At 44.7% G+C, this 24,758-nt stretch overlaps 1 protein-coding gene across 1 annotated transcript in view; it reads right to left on the reverse strand.

The window, feature by feature from the left end:
* Nucleotides 1–24,758, reverse strand: part of DMBT1 (deleted in malignant brain tumors 1) — a 135,379-nt gene that overhangs the window by 26,290 nt on the left and 84,331 nt on the right. Inside the window, 15 exon segments of the mRNA XM_077822858.1 lie at nt 5,856–6,167; nt 6,498–6,533; nt 6,942–7,004; nt 8,044–8,355; nt 8,686–8,721; nt 10,207–10,518; nt 11,918–12,235; nt 13,638–13,955; nt 15,358–15,675; nt 17,078–17,395; nt 18,798–19,115; nt 20,518–20,835; nt 22,235–22,605; nt 23,893–24,265; nt 24,596–24,658. Coding sequence (XP_077678984.1) covers nt 5,856–6,167; nt 6,498–6,533; nt 6,942–7,004; nt 8,044–8,355; nt 8,686–8,721; nt 10,207–10,518; nt 11,918–12,235; nt 13,638–13,955; nt 15,358–15,675; nt 17,078–17,395; nt 18,798–19,115; nt 20,518–20,835; nt 22,235–22,605; nt 23,893–24,265; nt 24,596–24,658 — 3,786 coding nt within the window.

A 24,758-nucleotide genomic window follows, 5' to 3' on the forward strand; every position in this document is an offset into this window, starting at 1 on the left:
TCTGGCAGGGAAGGAACAGGGAAGATCTTTTCCTAACCCACAATTTGCTTGTCAGGAGTTAATAAAACACAACCCTAGCCTGTGTCTGATGGGTTCCATGCAAGGTCTGTGCTCTGTTTCTCTGCCCTTTCCTCACTGGTTCTGCCTCAGCCATTACTTAACATGACAATTCCCAGCGACATGCATGTGCCTGTTGACAGGGGTAGATTTACCGCAAAACATACCATGCCCTGGCATTCTCCCAACCCCCCCCAATGATGGCGGGGGGGGGGCATGGCCGGGGAATGGGGCTGGCCGCAGGAGCCGGTGCAGCGCCCGCAGGCAGGGGGGCCGGCCGGGGAAGGTGAGCAGAGATGAGCGTGTGGAGGCAGTAGGGCGCTCAGGTGGCTGCCAATGGAACTGTGCCCACCCCCGCACACACACACACCTTCAGGTGGGTGTTCAGTGCACGCGGGTCTCTGCCTGCTTCTCCGGGCCAGCCAGCGTGGGGGCACATCAAATTCTGAAAAACCATCTGCGAAAACTGAAGCAAAATCCTTTGCAGAAAAGTTTGAAAAGTACGATATTGCTGTTTTCACTCTTTTGTGGAACTGTTTACTTCAAAGAATTAATGACATCAGTAAATCGCTGCAAAAGTTGATACAAATTTATTGAATGCTTCACAATTGTTAGCCTCAGTTACAAGTTTTGTCATAGAAGTTCGAAATGACTATAGCTCGGTGGAAGCAGAGGCACTAACGTTAACAGAAAATATAGGTTCCTCTGATATATCTGAGGAGAAACGTAAAAAACCCAGGAAGTTATTTTTTGATGAACTTAGAGACAATGAAATCCATTTAAAAGGGAAAGAGAAGATAATCGTTGAGACAGTCAATGTTATTTGTGACACAATAATAGTGCAATTGCAGAGTAGAAGTGAATCTCTAAAGAAAACTGTTGACTTATTTTGCGTGTTTTTTAACAGAAGTATGGACAAAAATGCTAAAAGCCACTACAGTAAGAAATTAAGTGAATTCTACCAGGAGGACATAGACATAAATCTTCCTGAAGATGAACTGAAACATTTCATTGATTTTATGATGAGGTCTATGCTTCAAGATCACCAGTTGATTTGTGCAGACTTGTACGTGATGGTTTGCAGGCAATCTTTCCAAATGTAGAATCCATTCTGAAAATATTTAAAACAATAACTATCACAAATGCTTCTGGTGAACGTTCTTTTTCTGTATTAAACTGAGTTAAAAATTATTTGCGAAATACGATGAGTCGGGAACATTTGACAAGTTCAGCAATATTGACAACTGAAAGTGCCTCTTTACAAAATATTACTTATGATGACTTAATTGATGATTTTGTAAAGAAAAAGTGTGGAAAAAAAGCTATCTGAATAAATATTTTTTTTCCAATTGAATAAGTTTCTTCAGAGGAAGTTAACTTTTATTTTTCCATTCATGCATCTTCTATACTTTTTATATTTACACATTTTTCACGTTAGGATAATGCAAATTTCATCTAGACCAGAAGTTCTCAAACTATGGTCCGAGAACTCCATTCAGGTGGACTGAGGAAAGGTTATGATGTTTTTTTTTATAAAGCGGTCTTCTCCAAAGCACTTTACAATAGTAAATAATGGTACAAACAATATTTGGAAAGATCGTTAAGTGGTTCGCTGAGACCCTCAACACTTTTCAAGTGGTCTGTGAAAATAAAGTTAGGAAGAAAATGAAAATAAAGTAAGGTACCTTGATTGTTTTTGTTGTCTATTACTTATAATAGAGAAGGAGGAGGAAGAAAAAAAGAATGAAAAACAGAGGGGCAGAGGAGATAAGAGAGAATGTTCTTTTTCTTGGCTGGGTTGTGTTGCGGGGGCCCCAAAAATAAAGCTGAGCACAGGACCCCACTACCTCTAAATCCACCACTGCCTGTTCACATAATGCTGGGAAAACAACACTGGAATATGATTTAGGCCTAGTTTCAAACCTGGGGTGAGACCATTTGGTACAAAGCACATGTTGCATTGGTGCAGCTCATCTAAACTAGGAATTTTCGCCAGTAGTAATTTATGTAGTGGCACACCAGTGCAAAACACCCTATAGTTGTAGAAAAGGGCTAAGGAGGATAAAAAAAGGAGCCAACTATGAAATAATTCTCTACTGTCAAAATAGCATGAAAGCCAGAGAAGAAGAAAATGGCTTTACTTCTGCAGATATCTGCTCTTTCCATTGGAATGCAGGTATGTTTCTAAAGCAGTGGAGACAGGAATTCAGTACGTGCCCTCTGAAATAATAGGTAACTCTTTAAATTGGAATACAAACTTACATGTAGTAAAGGACTCCTGTGTGGTAGGTGAAGAAGCTGGTAAACAAAGAAAGAAAACAAAAGGCAAAATTAAATATTTTACAAAAGAGACATTTCAATAAACATTGAGCTACTAGAAAAAATAAAGTAAAATTACATCTCAGATATTCTATTACAATGAGCTAAATCATTTGCTGCTGTGGGGAGAACAATGTGATGGGGGCCTAGAAGAAGAAAAGAACCAAAAGGTTCTTCTTTGTTTCTTGCAGTTTAATTCCCCCTTGCAGAAGAACCAATGGTTCAACTCCAAACCCTTCAGAGCACACAGGATTTTAGGGAAGCAGAGATTACTGGAGCTCACAGGCCTCTGTATGGACTATTGGGCAACATGGTACCCAGGGCACATTGCAGTCACGTTGCAATGTACTTCCTTCCCTGTACATTGCCCCTGGAATCGCCTATAAGGATGAGTTTCCCACTTGGAGGTTTGGATGTTATTCCTCTAAAATACATTTCAGGTAAAAATAATACAAATGCGAGTACCTGAGCAGATGACACTGGCATCCTCATGGTGAGCACAGTTATGTGTGCCCCAACCCTGGTGCGAGCACTGCCACAGAGAGGATTCGTTCCCTCTGCACTGCACGTCATCCAAGAGAACACTTCCAGAGCCTTCACCAAACCGGGCATTCCTGGGGGCCTCAATGGCCTGGCCACACCCAAGCTGTCTGCACACAACCTCTGCATCAGACATGTCCCAGGCATCATCACAGACTGTTCCCCATCTTCCATTGTAACGGACTTCAACGCGACCGGAACACCCGTTCTGTCCATTCACCAGTCTGACTAATGGTCCTTGGAAAAACAGAGGGAAATTAATTTTCACCCAGCTCTTGAAATTTGGGGTTCTTTTCTAGTTATGAAGTTGGCTCCTGTGGTTTTATGAAAGTTACAAAGCGGATATTTTCCTTTTCCTAAAATTGTATATTATTTGCACATAAGTATTATAGTTTTGGCAACAACATTTCCCTCTGCGGGTTTCTGCCATTTCACGGCAATTTGGGTGTGTATACTGGAGAGAGGAGCCCAGTAACTGCACTGAGAAATTATGGGCGCCTCTTTAACTCAGCAGGGAGAACATAAGAAGACGACCATTATTGAAAGCACGGCTGAGAAAAGACTCACCACTTGGAGGGGGCCCGTTTGTTGGAGGTGGTGGAGCTGGCAATGCAAAAAGATAAGGACAGTCTTAAAAATGATTCAAGGTGATTAAAAGCCATCTTTATTAGGTGGACATTTGAATACTTTTTATGATGTACAATTGCAAGAATGAAAGACAAGAGACATTCACAAACTAGAAGATAATCACTGAAGGAGCGTGGATGAAGGACAAAATATATTCAAAACGACAAACCCAAATGGAGAATGTGTTAGTGCTAATGTAGCAGACAGATTCATATCCTCAGTGGATTGGGCACAGAGGGAGACCTGTAACACACCCTCACCAGTGGGTTACATACTTCTTCTTGTCAAAGCAAGCTCATTCCAAGCATCTGAAGCCACAGCAATTCAAATGCTGGACAAGACTGGACAAGACTGCTCTTATGTGACAGCATCCTCCTGGCCAATATACCACGGATTGAAAGAGCATGAGTTCTGCAGCTTGATTTTAAGACTCAGGACTCTCTTTTTGCAACAACATGGAAATCCCAAGTGACAGGCATATGCAATTAACTTCTTAATCACAAGTTATGTGGTATCAGTACTTCAGCATATGAGCATTCCTGGCCAGACTCTCCAACTGTATTATTCATGCTGAGGCGCACATAGTCATGAGTGTAACGTCATACTGATAAGCCTGGCCTAAATTGGTTGATCTCAGTGTGACTATGGTGTCCCAATGTCCTCTTTGGGCTATTCCTCCATGGAACTTCCACTCTGCGTGGTTAATGGTTCTAGAATCAGCCCTCATTCTCAGATATGATTTGAAACATTTCAACCACTGCATTATTATAATAAATATGTGCGACTAAATCCCAGTGTCTCCGGATGCTTTGGAATGTACAGGGGCTGAGAAAAGTCATGAGAGAAAATAAAGCATCAGTTGAGTAGCAGTACTAGATTGGCTATAACTTTAATATCTGAAGCAGTGTCAGGCACATGTCTCTTAACACCATCCACGATGCTAGGACACGAGAAAGTGAATTTAAAAAAAGTGATGGGAACCACCACCAGCAGGCTAATTATCTACCAATGTCAGACAAAGAAGTGAAATCGCTTTAGAACAGTTTACATTTCCCTCTGCAGGTTTCTGCCATTTCACAGCAATTGGGGTGTGTGTACCGGAGAGAGGAGCCCAGTTACTGCACTGAGAAATTATGGGCGCCTCTTTAACTCAGCAGGGAGAACATAAGAAGAAGGCCATTACTGAAAGCACGGCTGAGAAAAGACTCACCACTTGGAGGGGGCCCGTTTGTTGGAGGTGGTGGAGCTGGCAATGCAAAAAGATAAGGACAGTCTTAAAAATGATTCAAGCTGATTAAAAGCCATCTTTTTTAGGTGGACATTTGAATACTTTTTATGACGTACAATTGCAAGAATGAAAGACAAGAGACATTCACAAACTAGAAGATAATCACTGAAGGAGCGTGAATGAAGAACAAGATATATTCAAAACTACAAACCCAAATGGAGAACGTGTGAGTGCTAATGTAGCGGATAGATTCATACCCTCAGTGGATTGGGCACAAAGGGAGACCTGTAACACACTCTCAGCAGTGGGTTACCTACTTCTTCTGGTCAAAAAAGCTGATCCCAAGCATCGTCGGGCACAGCAATTGAAATTCAGGACAAGCCTGGTCTCCCATGACAGCGTCCACCTCCTCAATACACCAGAGGTTGAAGCACAACCTCCAGAGGTAAAAGTACGAGGTGCTGAAGGTTGATTTTGAGACTCAAGAGGCTCTTGCAGGGGTTGTAACAGACTCATATCCTCTGTGGATCGGCAGAGAGGAGGACACTTAACGAGACAGTGACCCAAGTGTTATGTTAATGCCAAAATTAAGTAAGTCTGGGCCAGGCAATTGGGGAAAGGAATTGGGATATATGTGAGATGAGCTTGTACCATGTGTCTTATTGCTCATTGCTCTGGGAAAACCCATTAGATCAGTTTCCGGCTTGGAGGAAACCTTTCCATGCTTCTCTTTACACCACAGAGTTCAAGTTCTTGATGGGGGACTAGGATTTCTGCACTCCCACTTGAGGAAAGTGAAGGAGAAATCCCAAAGACTGTTGAAGTCATGCGATGTTAACGGAGTACACACCATCCTCCCAGGTCTTTGTACGGATCACTGGGCAACTGAGCTCCATCTGCCTACTTGGCAACATGACTTCAGTGAAGCCACAAACACACACACACACACACACACACACACACACGCACTCTTGCCCTCAGATGGCCCTCAGGACCAATTTCTGATGGTGAGTTTCCCACTTGGAGGTTTGGATGTTATTCCTCTAAAATACATTTCAGGTAAAAATAATACAAATGCGAGTACCTGAGCAGATGACACTGGCATCCTCATGGTGAGCACAGTTATGTGTGCCCCAACCCTGGTGCGAGCACTGCCACAGAGAGGATTCGTTCCCTCTGCACTGCACGTCATCCAAGAGAACACTTCCAGAGCCTTCACCAAACCGGGCATTCCTGGGGGCCTCAATGGCCTGGCCACACCCAAGCTGTCTGCACACAACCTCTGCATCATCCATGTCCCAGGAATCATCACAGACTGTTCCCCATCTTCCATTGTAACGGACTTCAACGCGACCGGAACACTCGTTCTGTCCATTCACCAGTCTGACTAATGGTCCTTGGAAAAACAGAGGGAAATTAATTTTCACCCAGCTCTTGAAATTTGGGGTTCTTTTCTAGTTATGAAGTTGGCTCCTGTGGTTTTATGAAAGTTACAAAGCGGATATTTTCCTTTTCCTAAAATTGTATATTATTTGCACATAAGTATTATAGTTTTGGCAACAACATTTCCCTCTGCGGGTTTCTGCCATTTCACGGCAATTCGGGTGTGTATGCTGGAGAGAGGAGCCCAGTAACTGCACTGAGAAATTATGGGCGCCTCTTTAACTCAGCAGGGAGAACATCAGAAGACGACCATTATTGAAAGCACGGCTGAGAAAAGACTTACCACTTGGAGGGGGCCCGTTTGTTGGAGGTGGTGGAGCTGGCAATGCAAAAAGATAAGGACAGTCTTAAAAATGATTCAAGGTGATTAAAAGTCATCTTTATTAGCAGTACTAGATTGGCTATAACTTTAATATCTGAAGCAGTGTCAGGCACATGTCTCTTAACACCATCCACGATGCTAGGACACGAGAAAGTGAATTTAAAAAATGTGATGGGGACCACCACCAGCAGGGTAATTATCTACCAATGTCAGACAAAGAAGTGAAATCGCTTTAGAACAGTTTACATTTCCCTCTGCAGGTTTCTGCCATTTCACAGCAATTCGGGTGTGTATGCTGGAGAGAGGAGACCAATTACTGCACTGAGAAATTATGGGCGCCTCTTTAACTCAGCAGGGAGAACATAAGAAGACCATTATTGAAAGCACGGCTGAGAAAAGACTTACCACTTGGAGGGGGCCCGTTTGTTGGAGGTGGTGGAGCTGGCAATGCAAAAAGATAAGGACAGTCTTAAAAATGATTCAAGATGATTAAAAGCCATCTTTATTAGGTGGACATTTGAATGCTTTTTATGATGTACAATTGCAAGAATGAAAGACAAGAGACATTCACAAACTAGAAGATAATCACTGAAGGAGCGTGAATGAAGAACAAAATATATTCAAAACTTCAAACCCAAATGGAGAACGTGTGAGTGCTAATGTAGCGGATAGATTCATACCCTCAGTGGATTGGGCACAAAGGGAGACCTGTAACACACTCTCAGCAGTGGGTTACCTACTTCTTCTGGTCAAAAAAGCTGATCCCAAGCATTGTTGGGCACAGCAATTGAAATTCAGGACAAGCCTGGTCTCCCATGACAGCGTCCACCTCCTCAATACACCAGAGGTTGATGCACAACCTCCAGAGGTAAAAGTACGAGGTGCTGAAGGTTGATTTTGAGACTCAAGAGGCTCTTGCAGGGGTTGTAACAGACTCATATCCTCTGTGGATCGGCAGAGAGGAGGACACTTAACGAGACAGTGACCCAAGTGTTATGTTAATGCCAAAATTAAGTAAGTCTGGGCCAGGTAATTGGGGAAAGGAATTGGGATATATGTGAGATGAGCTTGTACCATGTGTCTTATTGCTCATTGCTCTGGGAAAACCCATTAGATCAGTTTCCGGCTTGGAGGAAACCTTTCCATGCTTCTCTTTACACCACAGAGTTCAAGTTCTTGATGGGGGACTAGGATTTCTGCACTCCCACTTGAGGAAAGTGAAGGAGAAATCCCAAAGACTGTTGAAGTCATGCGATGTTAACGGAGTACACACCATCCTCCCAGGTCTTTGTACGGATCACTGGGCAACTGAGCTCCATCTGCCTACTTGGCAACATGACTTCAGTGAAGACACAAACACACACACACACACACACACACACACACACGCACTCTTGCCCTCAGATGGCCCTCAGGACCAATTTCTGATGGTGAGTTTCCCACTTGGAGGTTTGGATGTTATTCCTCTAAAATACATTTCAGGTAAAAATAATACAAATGCGAGTACCTGAGCAGATGACACTGGCATCCTCATGGTGAGCACAGTTATGTGTGCCCCAACCCTGGTGCGAGCACTGCCACAGAGAGGATTCGTTCCCTCTGCACTGCACGTCATCCAAGAGAACACTTCCAGAGCCTTCACCAAACCGGGCATTCCTGGGGGCCTCAATGGCCTGGCCACACCCAAGCTGTCTGCACACAACCTCTGCATCATCCATGTCCCAGGAATCATCACAGACTGTTCCCCATCTTCCATTGTAACGGACTTCAACGCGACCGGAACACTCGTTCTGTCCATTCACCAGTCTGACTAATGGTCCTTGGAAAAACAGAGGGAAATTAATTTTCACCCAGCTCTTGAAATTTGGGGTTCTTTTCTAGTTATGAAGTTGGCTCCTGTGGTTTTATGAAAGTTACAAAGCGGATATTTTCCTTTTCCTAAAATTGTATATTATTTGCACATAAGTATTATAGTTTTGGCAACAACATTTCCCTCTGCGGGTTTCTGCCATTTCACGGCAATTCGGGTGTGTATGCTGGAGAGAGGAGCCCAGTAACTGCACTGAGAAATTATGGGCGCCTCTTTAACTCAGCAGGGAGAACATCAGAAGACGACCATTATTGAAAGCACGGCTGAGAAAAGACTTACCACTTGGAGGGGGCCCGTTTGTTGGAGGTGGTGGAGCTGGCAATGCAAAAAGATAAGGACAGTCTTAAAAATGATTCAAGGTGAGTAAAAGTCATCTTTATTAGCAGTACTAGATTGGCTATAACTTTAATATCTGAAGCAGTGTCAGGCACATGTCTCTTAACACCATCCACGATGCTAGGACACGAGAAAGTGAATTTAAAAAATGTGATGGGGACCACCACCAGCAGGGTAATTATCTACCAATGTCAGACAAAGAAGTGAAATCGCTTTAGAACAGTTTACATTTCCCTCTGCAGGTTTCTGCCATTTCACAGCAATTCGGGTGTGTATGCTGGAGAGAGGAGACCAATTACTGCACTGAGAAATTATGGGCGCCTCTTTAACTCAGCAGGGAGAACATAAGAAGACGACCATTATTGAAAGCACGGCTGAGAAAAGACTCACCACTTGGAGGGGGCCTGTTTGTTGGAGGTGGTGGAGCTGGCAATGCAAAAAGATAAGGACAGTCTTAAAAATGATTCAAGATGATTAAAAGCCATCTTTATTAGGTGGACATTTGAATGCTTTTTATGATGTACAATTGCAAGAATGAAAGACAAGAGACATTCACAAACTAGAAGATAATCAGTGAAGGAGCGTGAATGAAGAACAAAATATATTCAAAACTTCAAACCCAAATGGAGAACGTGTGAGTGCTAATGTAGCGGATAGATTCATACCCTCAGTGGATTGGGCACAAAGGGAGACCTGTAACACACTCTCAGCAGTGGGTTACCTACTTCTTCTGGTCAAAAAAGCTGATCCCAAGCATTGTTGGGCACAGCAATTGAAATTCAGGACAAGCCTGGTCTCCCATGACAGCGTCCACCTCCTCAATACACCAGAGGTTGATGCACAACCTCCAGAGGTAAAAGTACGAGGTGCTGAAGGTTGATTTTGAGACTCAAGAGGCTCTTGCAGGGGTTGTAACAGACTCATATCCTCTGTGGATCGGCAGAGAGGAGGACACTTAACGAGACAGTGACCCAAGTGTTATGTTAATGCCAAAATTAAGTAAGTCTGGGCCAGGCAATTGGGGAAAGGAATTGGGATATATGTGAGATGAGCTTGTACCATGTGTCTTATTGCTCATTGCTCTGGGAAAACCCATTAGATCAGTTTCCGGCTTGGAGGAAACCTTTCCATGCTTCTCTTTACACCATAGAGTTCAAGTTCTTGATGGGGGACTAGGATTTCTGCACTCCCACTTGAGGAAAGTAAAGGAGAAATCCCAAAGACTGTTGAAGTCATGCGATGTTAACGGAGTACACACCATCCTCCCAGGTCTTTGTACGGATCACTGGGCAACTGAGCTCCATCTGCCTACTTGGCAACATGACTTCAGTGAAGCCACACACACACACACTCTTGCCCTCAGATGGCTCAGGACCAATTTCTGATGGTGAGTTTCCCACTTGGAGGTTTGGATGTTATTCCTCTAAAATACATTTCAGGTAAAAATAATACAAATGCGAGTACCTGAGCAGATGACACTGGCATCCTCATGGTGAGCACAGTTATGTGTGCCCCAACCCTGGTGCGAGCACTGCCACAGAGAGGATTCGTTCCCTCTGCACTGCACGTCATCCAAGAGAACACTTCCAGAGCCTGCACCAAACCGGGCATTCCTGGGGGCCTCAATGGCCTGGCCACACCCAAGCTGTCTGCACACAACCTCTGCATCATCCATGTCCCAGGCATCATCACAGACTGTTCCCCATCTTCCATTGTAACGGACTTCAACGCGACCGGAACACCCGTTCTGTCCATTCACCAGTCTGACTAATGGTCCTTGGAAAAACAGAGGGAAATTAATTTTCACCCAGCTCTTGAAATTTGGGGTTCTTTTCTAGTTATGAAGTTGGCTCCTGTGGTTTCATGAAAGTTACAAAGCGGATATTTTCCTTTTCCTAAAATTGTATATTATTTGCACATAAGTATTATAGTTTTGGCAACAACATTTACCTCTGCAGGTTTCTGCCATTTCACAGCAATTCGGGTGTGTATGCTGGAGAGAGGAGACCAATTACTGCACTGAGAAATTATGGGCGCCTCTTTAACTCAGCAGGGAGAACATAAGAAGACCATTATTGAAAGCACGGCTGAGAAAAGACTTACCACTTGGAGGGGGCCCGTTTGTTGGAGGTGGTGGAGCTGGCAATGCAAAAAGATAAGGACAGTCTTAAAAATGATTCAAGATGATTAAAAGCCATCTTTATTAGGTGGACATTTGAATGCTTTTTATGATGTACAATTGCAAGAATGAAAGACAAGAGACATTCACAAACTAGAAGATAATCACTGAAGGAGCGTGAATGAAGAACAAAATATATTCAAAACTTCAAACCCAAATGGAGAACGTGTGAGTGCTAATGTAGCGGATAGATTCATACCCTCAGTGGATTGGGCACAAAGGGAGACCTGTAACACACTCTCAGCAGTGGGTTACCTACTTCTTCTGGTCAAAAAAGCTGATCCCAAGCATCGTCGGGCACAGCAATTGAAATTCAGGACAAGCCTGGTCTCCCATGACAGCGTCCACCTCCTCAATACACCAGAGGTTGAAGCACAACCTCCAGAGGTAAAAGTACGAGGTGCTGAAGGTTGATTTTGAGACTCAAGAGGCTCTTGCAGGGGTTGTAACAGACTCATATCCTCTGTGGATCGGCAGAGAGGAGGACACTTAACGAGACAGTGACCCAAGTGTTATGTTAATGCCAAAATTAAGTAAGTCTGGGCCAGGCAATTGGGGAAAGGAATTGGGATATATGTGAGATGAGCTTGTACCATGTGTCTTATTGCTCATTGCTCTGGGAAAACCCATTACATCAGTTTCCGGCTTGGAGGAAACCTTTCCATGCTTCTCTTTACACCATAGAGTTCAAGTTCTTGATGGGGGACTAGGATTTCTGCACTCCCACTTGAGGAAAGTAAAGGAGAAATCCCAAAGACTGTTGAAGTCATGCGATGTTAACGGAGTACACACCATCCTCCCAGGTCTTTGTACGGATCACTGGGCAACTGAGCTCCATCTGCCTACTTGGCAACATGACTTCAGTGAAGCCACACACACACACGCACTCTTGCCCTCAGATGGTCCTCAGGACCAATTTCTGATGGTGAGTTTCCCACTTGGAGGTTTGGATGTTATTCCTCTAAAATACATTTCAGGTAAAAATAATACAAATGCGAGTACCTGAGCAGATGACACTGGCATCCTCATGGTGAGCACAGTTATGTGTGCCCCAACCCTGGTGCGAGCACTGCCACAGAGAGGATTCGTTCCCTCTGCACTGCACGTCATCCAAGAGAACACTTCCAGAGCCTTCACCAAACCGGGCATTCCTGGGGGCCTCAATGGCCTGGCCACACCCAAGCTGTCTGCACACAACCTCTGCATCATCCATGTCCCAGGAATCATCACAGACTGTTCCCCATCTTCCATTGTAACGGACTTCAACGCGACCGGAACACCCGTTCTGTCCATTCACCAGTCTGACTAATGGTCCTTGGAAAAACAGAGGGAAATTAATTTTCACCCAGCTCTTGAAATTTGGGGTTCTTTTCTAGTTATGAAGTTGGCTCCTGTGGTTTTATGAAAGTTACAAAGCGGATATTTTCCTTTTCCTAAAATTGTGTATTATTTGCACATAAGTATTATAGTTTTGGCAACAACATTTCCCTCTGCGGGTTTCTGCCATTTCACGGCAATTCGGGTGTGTATGCTGGAGAGAGGAGCCCAGTAACTGCACTGAGAAATTATGGGCGCCTCTTTAACTCAGCAGGGAGAACATCAGAAGACGACCATTATTGAAAGCACGGCTGAGAAAAGACTCACCACTTGGAGGGGGCCCGTTTGTTGGAGGTGGTGGAGCTGGCAATGCAAAAAGATAAGGACAGTCTTAAAAATGATTCAAGATGATTAAAAGCCATCTTTATTAGGTGGACATTTGAATGCTTTTTATGATGTACAATTGCAAGAATGAAAGACAAGAGACATTCACAAACTAGAAGATAATCAGTGAAGGAGCGTGAATGAAGAACAAAATATATTCAAAACTTCAAACCCAAATGGAGAACGTGTGAGTGCTAATGTAGCGGATAGATTCATACCCTCAGTGGATTGGGCACAAAGGGAGACCTGTAACACACTCTCAGCAGTGGGTTACCTACTTCTTCTGGTCAAAAAAGCTGATCCCAAGCATCGTCGGGCACAGCAATAGAAATTCAGGACAAGCCTGGTCTCCCATGACAGCGTCCACCTCCTCAATACACCAGAGGTTGAAGCACAACCTCCAGAGGTAAAAGTACGAGGTGCTGAAGGTTGATTTTGAGACTCAAGAGGCTCTTGCAGGGGTTGTAACAGACTCATATCCTCTGTGGATCGGCAGAGAGGAGGACACTTAACGAGACAGTGACCCAAGTGTTATGTTAATGCCAAAATTAAGTAAGTCTGGGCCAGGCAATAGGGGAAAGGAATTTGCATACATGTGAGATGAGCTTGTATCATGTGTCTTATTGCTCATTGCTCTGGGAAAACCCATTACATCAGTTTCCGGCTTGGAGGAAACCTTTCCATGCTTCTCTTTACATCATAGAGTTCAAGTCCTTGATGGGCGACTAGGATTTCTGCACTCCCACTTGAGGAAAGTAAAGGAGAAATCCCAAAGACTGTTGAAGTCATGCGATGTTAACGGAGTACACACCATCCTCCCAGGTCTTTGTACGGATCACTGGGCAACTGAGCTCCATCTGCCTACTTGGCAACATGACTTCAGTGAAGCCACACACACACACGCACTCTTGCCCTCAGATGGTCCTCAGGACCAATTTCTGATGGTGAGTTTCCCACTTGGAGGTTTGGATGTTATTCCTCTAAAATACATTTCAGGTAAAAATAATACAAATGCGAGTACCTGAGCAGATGACACTGGCATCCTCATGGTGAGCACAGTTATGTGTGCCCCAACCCTGGTGCGAGCACTGCCACAGAGAGGATTCGTTCCCTCTGCACTGCACGTCATCCAAGAGAACACTTCCAGAGCCTTCACCAAACCGGGCATTCCTGGGGGCCTCAATGGCCTGGCCACACCCAAGCTGTCTGCACACAACCTCTGCATCATCCATGTCCCAGGCATCATCACAGACTGTTCCCCATCTTCCATTGTAACGGACTTCAACGCGACCGGAACACCCGTTCTGTCCATTCACCAGTCTGACTAATGGTCCTTGGAAAAACAGAGGGAAATTAATTTTCACCCAGCTCTTGAAATTTGGGGTTCTTTTCTAGTTATGAAGTTGGCTCCTGTGGTTTTATGAAAGTTACAAAGCGGATATTTTCCTTTTCCTAAAATTGTGTATTATTTGCACATAAGTATTATAGTTTTGGCAACAACATTTCCCTCTGCGGGTTTCTGCCATTTCACGGCAATTCGGGTGTGTATGCTGGAGAGAGGAGCCCAGTAACTGCACTGAGAAATTATGGGCGCCTCTTTAACTCAGCAGGGAGAACATAAGAAGACGACCATTATTGAAAGCACACCTGAGAAAAGACTCACCACTTGGAGGGGGCCCGTTTGTTGGAGGTGGTGGAGCTGGCAATGCAAAAAGATAAGGACAGTCTTAAAAATGATTCAAGCTGATCAAAAGCCATCTTTATTAGGTGGACATTTGAATGCTTTTTATGATGTACAATTGCAAGAATGAAAGACAAGAGACATTCACAAACTAGAAGATAATCACTGAAGGAGCGTGAATGAAGAACAAAATATATTCAAAACTTCAAACCCAAATGGAGAACGTGTGAGTGCTAATGTAGCGGATAGATTCATACCCTCAGTGGATTGGGCACAAAGGGAGACCTGTAACACACTCTCAGCAGTGGGTTACCTACTTCTTCTGGTCAAAAAAGCTGATCCCAAGCATCGTCGGGCACAGCAATTGAAATTCAGGACAAGCCTGGTCTCCCATGACAGCGTCCACCTCCTCAATACACCAGAGGTTGAAGCACAACCTCCAGAGGTAAAAGTACGAGGTGCTGAAGGTTGATTTTGAGACTCAAGAGGCTCTTGCAGGGGTTGTAACAGACTCATATCCTCTGTGGATCGGCAGAGAGGAGGACACTTAACGAGACAGTGACCCAAGTGTTATGTTAATGCCAAAATTAAGTAAGTCTGGGCCAGGCAATTGGGGAAAGGAATTGGGATATATGTGAGATGAGCTTGTACCATGTGTCTTATTGCTCATTGCTCTGGGAAAACCCATTAGATCAGTTTCCGGCTTGGAGGAAACCTTTCCATGCTTCTCTTTACACCATAGAGTTCAAGTTCTTGATGGGGGACTAGGATTTCTGCACTCCCACTTGAGGAAAGTAAAGGAGAAATTCCAAAGACTGTTGAAGTCATGCGATGTTAACGGAGTACACACCATCCTCCCAGGTCTTTGTACGGATCACTGGGCAACTGAGCTCCATCTGCCTACTTGGCAACATGACTTCAGTGAAGCCACACACACACACGCACTCTTGCCCTCAGATGGTCCTCAGGACCAATTTCTGATGGTGAGTTTCCCACTTGGAGGTTTGGATGTTATTCCTCTAAAATACATTTCAGGTAAAAATAATACAAATGCGAGTACCTGAGCAGATGACACTGGCATCCTCATGGTGAGCACAGTTATGTGTGCCCCAACCCTGGTGCGAGCACTGCCACAGAGAGGATTCGTTCCCTCTGCACTGCACGTCATCCAAGAGAACACTTCCAGAGCCTTCACCAAACCGGGCATTCCTGGGGGCCTCAATGGCCTGGCCACACCCAAGCTGTCTGCACACAACCTCTGCATCATCCATGTCCCAGGAATCATCACAGACTGTTCCCCATCTTCCATTGTAACGGACTTCAACGCGACCGGAACACCCGTTCTGTCCATTCACCAGTCTGACTAATGGTCCTTGGAAAAACAGAGGGAAATTAATTTTCACCCAGCTCTTGAAATTTGGGGTTCTTTTCTAGTTATGAAGTTGGCTCCTGTGGTTTTATGAAAGTTACAAAGCGGATATTTTCCTTTTCCTAAAATTGTGTATTATTTGCACATAAGTATTATAGTTTTGGCAACAACATTTCCCTCTGCGGGTTTCTGCCATTTCACGGCAATTCGGGTGTGTATGCTGGAGAGAGGAGCCCAGTAACTGCACTGAGAAATTATGGGCGCCTCTTTAACTCAGCAGGGAGAACATCAGAAGACGACCATTATTGAAAGCACGGCTGAGAAAAGACTCACCACTTGGAGGGGGCCCGTTTGTTGGAGGTGGTGGAGCTGGCAATGCAAAAAGATAAGGACAGTCTTAAAAATGATTCAAGATGATTAAAAGCCATCTTTATTAGGTGGACATTTGAATGCTTTTTATGATGTACAATTGCAAGAATGAAAGACAAGAGACATTCACAAACTAGAAGATAATCAGTGAAGGAGCGTGAATGAAGAACAAAATATATTCAAAACTTCAAACCCAAATGGAGAACGTGTGAGTGCTAATGTAGCGGATAGATTCATACCCTCAGTGGATTGGGCACAAAGGGAGACCTGTAACACACTCTCAGCAGTGGGTTACCTACTTCTTCTGGTCAAAAAAGCTGATCCCAAGCATCGTCGGGCACAGCAATAGAAATTCAGGACAAGCCTGGTCTCCCATGACAGTGTCCACCTCCTCAATACACCAGAGGTTGAAGCACAACCTCCAGAGGTAAAAGTACGAGGTGCTGAAGGTTGATTTTGAGACTCAAGAGGCTCTTGCAGGGGTTGTAACAGACTCATATCCTCTGTGGATCGGCAGAGAGGAGGACACTTAACGAGACAGTGACCCAAGTGTTATGTTAATGCCAAAATTAAGTAAGTCTGGGCCAGGCAATAGGGGAAAGGAATTTGCATACATGTGAGATGAGCTTGTATCATGTGTCTTATTGCTCATTGCTCTGGGAAAACCCATTACATCAGTTTCCGGCTTGGAGGAAACCTTTCCATGCTTCTCTTTACATCATAGAGTTCAAGTCCTTGATGGGCGACTAGGATTTCTGCACTCCCACTTGAGGAAAGTAAAGGAGAAATCCCAAAGACTGTTGAAGTCATGCGATGTTAACGGAGTACACACCATCCTCCCAGGTCTTTGTATGGATCACTGGGCAACTGACCTCCATCTGCCTACTTGGCAACATGACTTCAGTGAAGCCACACACACACACGCACTCTTGCCCTCAGATGGTCCTCAGGACCAATTTCTGATGGTGAGTTTCCCACTTGGAGGTTTGGATGTTATTCCTCTAAAATACATTTCAGGTAAAAATAATACAAATGCGAGTACCTGAGCAGATGACACTGGCATCCTCATGGTGAGCACAGTTATGTGTGCCCCAACCTTGGTGCGAGCACTGCCACAGAGAGGATTCGTTCCCTCTGCACTGCACGTCATCCAAGAGAACACTTCCAGAGCCTTCACCAAACCGGGCATTCCTGGGGGCCTCAATGGCCTGGCCACACCCAAGCTGTCTGCACACAACCTCTGCATCATCCATGTCCCAGGAATCATCACAGACTGTTCCCCATCTTCCATTGTAACGGACTTCAACGCGACCGGAACACCCGTTCTGTCCATTCACCAGTCTGACTAATGGTCCTTGGAAAAACAGAGGGAAATTAATTTTCACCCAGCTCTTGAAATTTGGGGTTCTTTTCTAGTTATGAAGTTGGCTCCTGTGGTTTTATGAAAGTTACAAAGCGGATATTTTCCTTTTCCTAAAATTGTATATTATTTGCACATAAGTATTATAGTTTTGGCAACAACATTTCCCTCTGCGGGTTTCTGCCATTTCACGGCAATTCGGGTGTGTATGCTGGAGAGAGGAGCCCAGTAACTGCACTGAGAAATTATGGGCGCCTCTTTAACTCAGCAGGGAGAACATAAGAAGACGACCATTATTGAAAGCACACCTGAGAAAAGACTCACCACTTGGAGGGGGCCCGTTTGTTGGAGGTGGTGGAGCTGGCAATGCAAAAAGATAAGGACAGTCTTAAAAATGATTCAAGCTGATCAAAAGCCATCTTTATTAGGTGGACATTTGAATGCTTTTTATGATGTACAATTGCAAGAATGAAAGACAAGAGACATTCACAAACTAGAAGATAATCACTGAAGGAGCGTGAATGAAGAACAAAATATATTCAAAACTTAAAACCCAAATGGAGAACGTGTGAGTGCTAATGTAGCGGATAGATTCATACCCTCAGTGGATTGGGCACAAAGGGAGACCTGTAACACACTCTCAGCAGTGGGTTACCTACTTCTTCTGGTCAAAAAAGCTGATCCCAAGCATCGTCGGGCACAGCAATTGAAATTCAGGACAAGCCTGGTCTCCCATGACAGCGTCCACCTCCTCAATACACCAGAGGTTGAAGCACAACCTCCAGAGGTAAAAGTACGAGGTGCTGAAGGTTGATTTTGAGACTCAAGAGGCTCTTGCAGGGGTTGTAACAGACTCATATCCTCTGTGGATCGGCAGAGAGGAGGACACTTAACGAGACAGTGACCCAAGTGTTATGTTAATGCCAAAATTAAGTAAGTCTGGGCCAGGCAATTGGGGAAAGGAATTGGGATATATGTGAGATGAGCTTGTACCATGTGTCTTATTGCTCATTGCTCTGGGAAAACCCATTAGATCAGTTTCCGGCTTGGAGGAAACCTTTCCATGCTTCTCTTTACACCATAGAGTTCAAGTTCTTGATGGGGGACTAGGATTTCTGCACTCCCACTTGAGGAAAGTAAAGGAGAAATCCCAAAGACTGTTGAAGTCATGCGATGTTAACGGAGTACACACCATCCTCCCAGGTCTTTGTACGGATCACTGGGCAACTGAGCTCCATCTGCCTACTTGGCAACATGACTTCAGTGAAGCCACACACACACACGCACTCTTGCCCTCAGATGGTCCTCAGGACCAATTTCTGATGGTGAGTTTCCCACTTGGAGGTTTGGATGTTATTCCTCTAAAATACATTTCAGGTAAAAATAATACAAATGCGAGTACCTGAGCAGATGACACTGGCATCCTCATGGTGAGCACAGTTATGTGTGCCCCAACCCTGGTGCGAGCACTGCCACAGAGAGGATTCGTTCCCTCTGCACTGCACGTCATCCAAGAGAACACTTCCAGAGCCTTCACCAAACCGGGCATTCCTGGGGGCCTCAATGGCCTGGCCACACCCAAGCTGTCTGCACACAACCTCTGCATCATCCATGTCCCAGGCATCATCACAGACTGTTCCCCATCTTCCATTGTAACGGACTTCAACGCGACCGGAACACCCGTTCTGTCCATTCACCAGTCTGACTAATGGTCCTTGGAAAAACAGAGGGAAATTAATTTTCACCCAGCTCTTGAAATTTGGGGTTCTTTTCTAGTTATGAAGTTGGCTCCTGTGGTTTTATGAAAGTTACAAAGCGGATATTTTCCTTTTCCTAAAATTGTGTATTATTTGCACATAAGTATTATAGTTTTGGCAACAACATTTCCCTCTGCGGGTTTCTGCCATTTCACGGCAATTCGGGTGTGTATGCTGGAGAGAGGAGCCCAGTAACTGCACTGAGAAATTATGGGCGCCTCTTTAACTCAGCAGGGAGAACATCAGAAGACGACCATTATTGAAAGCACGGCTGAGAAAAGACTCACCACTTGGAGGGGGCCCGTTTGTTGGAGGTGGTGGAGCTGGCAATGCAAAAAGATAAGGACAGTCTTAAAAATGATTCAAGATGATTAAAAGCCATCTTTATTAGGTGGACATTTGAATGCTTTTTATGACGTACAATTGCAAGAATGAAAGACAAGAGACATTCACAAACTAGAAGATAATCACTGAAGGAGCGTGAATGAAGAACAAAATATATTCAAAACTTCAAACCCAAATGGAGAACGTGTGAGTGCTAATGTAGCGGATAGATTCATACCCTCAGTGGATTGGGCACAAAGGGAGACCTGTAACACACTCTCAGCAGTGGGTTACCTACTTCTTCTGGTCAAAAAAGCTGATCCCAAGCATTGTTGGGCACAGCAATTGAAATTCAGGACAAGCCTGGTCTCCCATGACAGCGTCCACCTCCTCAATACACCAGAGGTTGATGCACAACCTCCAGAGGTAAAAGTACGAGGTGCTGAAGGTTGATTTTGAGACTCAAGAGGCTCTTGCAGGGGTTGTAACAGACTCATATCCTCTGTGGATCGGCAGAGAGGAGGACACTTAACGAGACAGTGACCCAAGTGTTATGTTAATGCCAAAATTAAGTAAGTCTGGGCCAGGTAATTGGGGAAAGGAATTGGGATATATGTGAGATGAGCTTGTACCATGTGTCTTATTGCTCATTGCTCTGGGAAAACCCATTAGATCAGTTTCCGGCTTGGAGGAAACCTTTCCATGCTTCTCTTTACACCATAGAGTTCAAGTTCTTGATGGGGGACTAGGATTTCTGCACTCCCACTTGAGGAAAGTAAAGGAGAAATCCCAAAGACTGTTGAAGTCATGCGATGTTAACGGAGTACACACCATCCTCCCAGGTCTTTGTACGGATCACTGGGCAACTGACCTCCATCTGCCTACTTGGCAACATGACTTCAGTGAAGCCACACACACACACGCACTCTTGCCCTCAGATGGTCCTCAGGACCAATTTCTGATGGTGAGTTTCCCACTTGGAGGTTTGGATGTTATTCCTCTAAAATACATTTCAGGTAAAAATAATACAAATGCGAGTACCTGAGCAGATGACACTGGCATCCTCATGGTGAGCACAGTTATGTGTGCCCCAACCCTGGTGCGAGCACTGCCACAGAGAGGATTCGTTCCCTCTGCACTGCACGTCATCCAAGAGAACACTTCCAGAGCCTTCACCAAACCGGGCATTCCTGGGGGCCTCAATGGCCTGGCCACACCCAAGCTGTCTGCACACAACCTCTGCATCATCCATGTCCCAGGCATCATCACAGACTGTTCCCCATCTTCCATTGTAACGGACTTCAACGCGACCGGAACACCCGTTCTGTCCATTCACCAGTCTGACTAATGGTCCTTGGAAAAACAGAGGGAAATTAATTTTCACCCAGCTCTTGAAATTTGGGGTTCTTTTCTAGTTATGAAGTTGGCTCCTGTGGTTTTATGAAAGTTACAAAGCGGATATTTTCCTTTTCCTAAAATTGTGTATTATTTGCACATAAGTATTATAGTTTTGGCAACAACATTTCCCTCTGCGGGTTTCTGCCATTTCACGGCAATTTGGGTGTGTATGCTGGAGAGAGGAGCCCAGTAACTGCACTGAGAAATTATGGGCGCCTCTTTAACTCAGCAGGGAGAACATAAGAAGACCATTATTGAAAGCACGGCTGAGAAAAGACTTACCACTTGGAGGGGGCCCGTTTGTTGGAGGTGGTGGAGCTGGCAATGCAAAAAGATAAGGACAGTCTTAAAAATGATTCAAGATGATTAAAAGCCATCTTTATTAGGTGGACATTTGAATGCTTTTTATGATGTACAATTGCAAGAATGAAAGACAAGAGACATTCACAAACTAGAAGATAATCACTGAAGGAGCGTGAATGAAGAACAAAATATATTCAAAACTTCAAACCCAAATGGAGAACGTGTGAGTGCTAATGTAGCGGATAGATTCATACCCTCAGTGGATTGGGCACAAAGGGAGACCTGTAACACACTCTCAGCAGTGGGTTACCTACTTCTTCTGGTCAAAAAAGCTGATCCCAAGCATCGTCGGGCACAGCAATAGAAATTCAGGACAAGCCTGGTCTCCCATGACAGCGTCCACCTCCTCAATACACCAGAGGTTGAAGCACAACCTCCAGAGGTAAAAGTACGAGGTGCTGAAGGTTGATTTTGAGACTCAAGAGGCTCTTGCAGGGGTTGTAACAGACTCATATCCTCTGTGGATCGGCAGAGAGGAGGACACTTAACGAGACAGTGACCCAAGTGTTATGTTAATGCCAAAATTAAGTAAGTCTGGGCCAGGCAATAGGGGAAAGGAATTTGCATACATGTGAGATGAGCTTGTATCATGTGTCTTATTGCTCATTGCTCTGGGAAAACCCATTAGATCAGTTTCCGGCTTGGAGGAAACCTTTCCATGCTTCTCTTTACATCATAGAGTTCAAGTCCTTGATGGGCGACTAGGATTTCTGCACTCCCACTTGAGGAAAGTAAAGGAGAAATCCCAAAGACTGTTGAAGTCATGCGATGTTAACGGAGTACACACCATCCTCCCAGGTCTTTGTATGGATCACTGGGCAACTGACCTCCATCTGCCTACTTGGCAACATGACTTCAGTGAAGCCACACACACACACGCACTCTTGCCCTCAGATGGTCCTCAGGACCAATTTCTGATGGTGAGTTTCCCACTTGGAGGTTTGGATGTTATTCCTCTAAAATACATTTCAGGTAAAAATAATACAAATGCGAGTACCTGAGCAGATGACACTGGCATCCTCATGGTGAGCACAGTTATGTGTGCCCCAACCCTGGTGCGAGCACTGCCACAGAGAGGATTCGTTCCCTCTGCACTGCACGTCATCCAAGAGAATACTTCCAGAGCCTTCACCAAACCGGGCATTCCTGGGGGCCTCAATGGCCTGGCCACACCCAAGCTGTCTGCACACAACCTCTGCATCATCCATGTCCCAGGAATCATCACAGACTGTTCCCCATCTTCCATTGTAACGGACTTCAACGCGACCGGAACACCCGTTCTGTCCATTCACCAGTCTGACTAATGGTCCTTGGAAAAACAGAGGGAAATTAATTTTCACCCAGCTCTTGAAATTTGGGGTTCTTTTCTAGTTATGAAGTTGGCTCCTGTGGTTTTATGAAAGTTACAAAGCGGATATTTTCCTTTTCCTAAAATTGTGTATTATTTGCACATAAGTATTATAGTTTTGGCAACAACATTTCCCTCTGCGGGTTTCTGCCATTTCACGGCAATTCGGGTGTGTATGCTGGAGAGAGGAGCCCAGTAACTGCACTGAGAAATTATGGGCGCCTCTTTAACTCAGCAGGGAGAACATAAGAAGACGACCATTATTGAAAGCACGGCTGAGAAAAGACTCACCACTTGGAGGGGGCCCGTTTGTTGGAGGTGGTGGAGCTGGCAATGCAAAAAGATAAGGACAGTCTTAAAAATGATTCAAGATGATTAAAAGCCATCTTTATTAGGTGGACATTTGAATGCTTTTTATGATGTACAATTGCAAGAATGAAAGACAAGAGACATTCACAAACTAGAAGATAATCAGTGAAGGAGCGTGAATGAAGAACAAAATATATTCAAAACTTCAAACCCAAATGGAGAACGTGTGAGTGCTAATGTAGCGGATAGATTCATACCCTCAGTGGATTGGGCACAAAGGGAGACCTGTAACACACTCTCAGCAGTGGGTTACCTACTTCTTCTGGTCAAAAAAGCTGATCCCAAGCATTGTTGGGCACAGCAATTGAAATTCAGGACAAGCCTGGTCTCCCATGACAGCGTCCACCTCCTCAATACACCAGAGGTTGATGCACAACCTCCAGAGGTAAAAGTACGAGGTGCTGAAGGTTGATTTTGAGACTCAAGAGGCTCTTGCAGGGGTTGTAACAGACTCATATCCTCTGTGGATCGGCAGAGAGGAGGACACTTAACGAGACAGTGACCCAAGTGTTATGTTAATGCCAAAATTAAGTAAGTCTGGGCCAGGTAATTGGGGAAAGGAATTGGGATATATGTGAGATGAGCTTGTACCATGTGTCTTATTGCTCATTGCTCTGGGAAAACCCATTAGATCAGTTTCCGGCTTGGAGGAAACCTTTCCATGCTTCTCTTTACACCATAGAGTTCAAGTTCTTGATGGGGGACTAGGATTTCTGCACTCCCACTTGAGGAAAGTAAAGGAGAAATCCCAAAGACTGTTGAAGTCATGCGATGTTAACGGAGTACACACCATCTTCCCAGGTCTTTGTACGGATCACTGGGCAACTGAGCTCCATCTGCCTACTTGGCAACATGACTTCAGTGAAGCCACACACACACACACTCTTGCCCTCAGATGGCTCAGGACCAATTTCTGATGGTGAGTTTCCCACTTGGAGGTTTGGATGTTATTCCTCTAAAATACATTTCAGGTAAAAATACAAATGCGAGTACCTGAGCAGATGACACTGGCATCCTCATGGTGAGCACAGTTATGTGTGCCCCAACCCTGGTGCGAGCACTGCCACAGAGAGGATTCGTTCCCTCTGCACTGCACGTCATCCAGGAGAACACTTCCAGAGCCTTCACCAAACCGGGCATTCCTGGGGGCCTCAATGGCCTGGCCACACCCAAGCTGTCTGCACACAACCTCTGCATCATCCATGTCCCAGGAATCATCACAGACTGTTCCCCATCTTCCATTGTAACGGACTTCAACGCGACCGGAACACCCGTTCTGTCCATTCACCAGTCTGACTAATGGTCCTTGGAAAAACAGAGGGAAATTAATTTTCACCCAGCTCTTGAAATTTGGGGTTCTTTTCTAGTTATGAAGTTGGCTCCTGTGGTTTTATGAAAGTTACAAAGCGGATATTTTCCTTTTCCTAAAATTGTGTATTATTTGCACATAAGTATTATAGTTTTGGCAACAACATTTCCCTCTGCGGGTTTCTGCCATTTCACGGCAATTCGGGTGTGTATGCTGGAGAGAGGAGCCCAGTAACTGCACTGAGAAATTATGGGCGCCTCTTTAACTCAGCAGGGAGAACATCAGAAAACGACCATTATTGAAAGCACGGCTGAGAAAAGACTCACCACTTGGAGGGGGCCCGTTTGTTGGAGGTGGTGGAGCTGGCAATGCAAAAAGATAAGGACAGTCTTAAAAATGATTCAAGATGATTAAAAGCCATCTTTATTAGGTGGACATTTGAATGCTTTTTATGATGTACAATTGCAAGAATGAAAGACAAGAGACATT

Source organism: Eretmochelys imbricata, chromosome 7 (assembly GCF_965152235.1).
Source record: "Eretmochelys imbricata isolate rEreImb1 chromosome 7, rEreImb1.hap1, whole genome shotgun sequence".
Classification (NCBI taxonomy): Eukaryota; Metazoa; Chordata; order Testudines; family Cheloniidae; genus Eretmochelys; species Eretmochelys imbricata.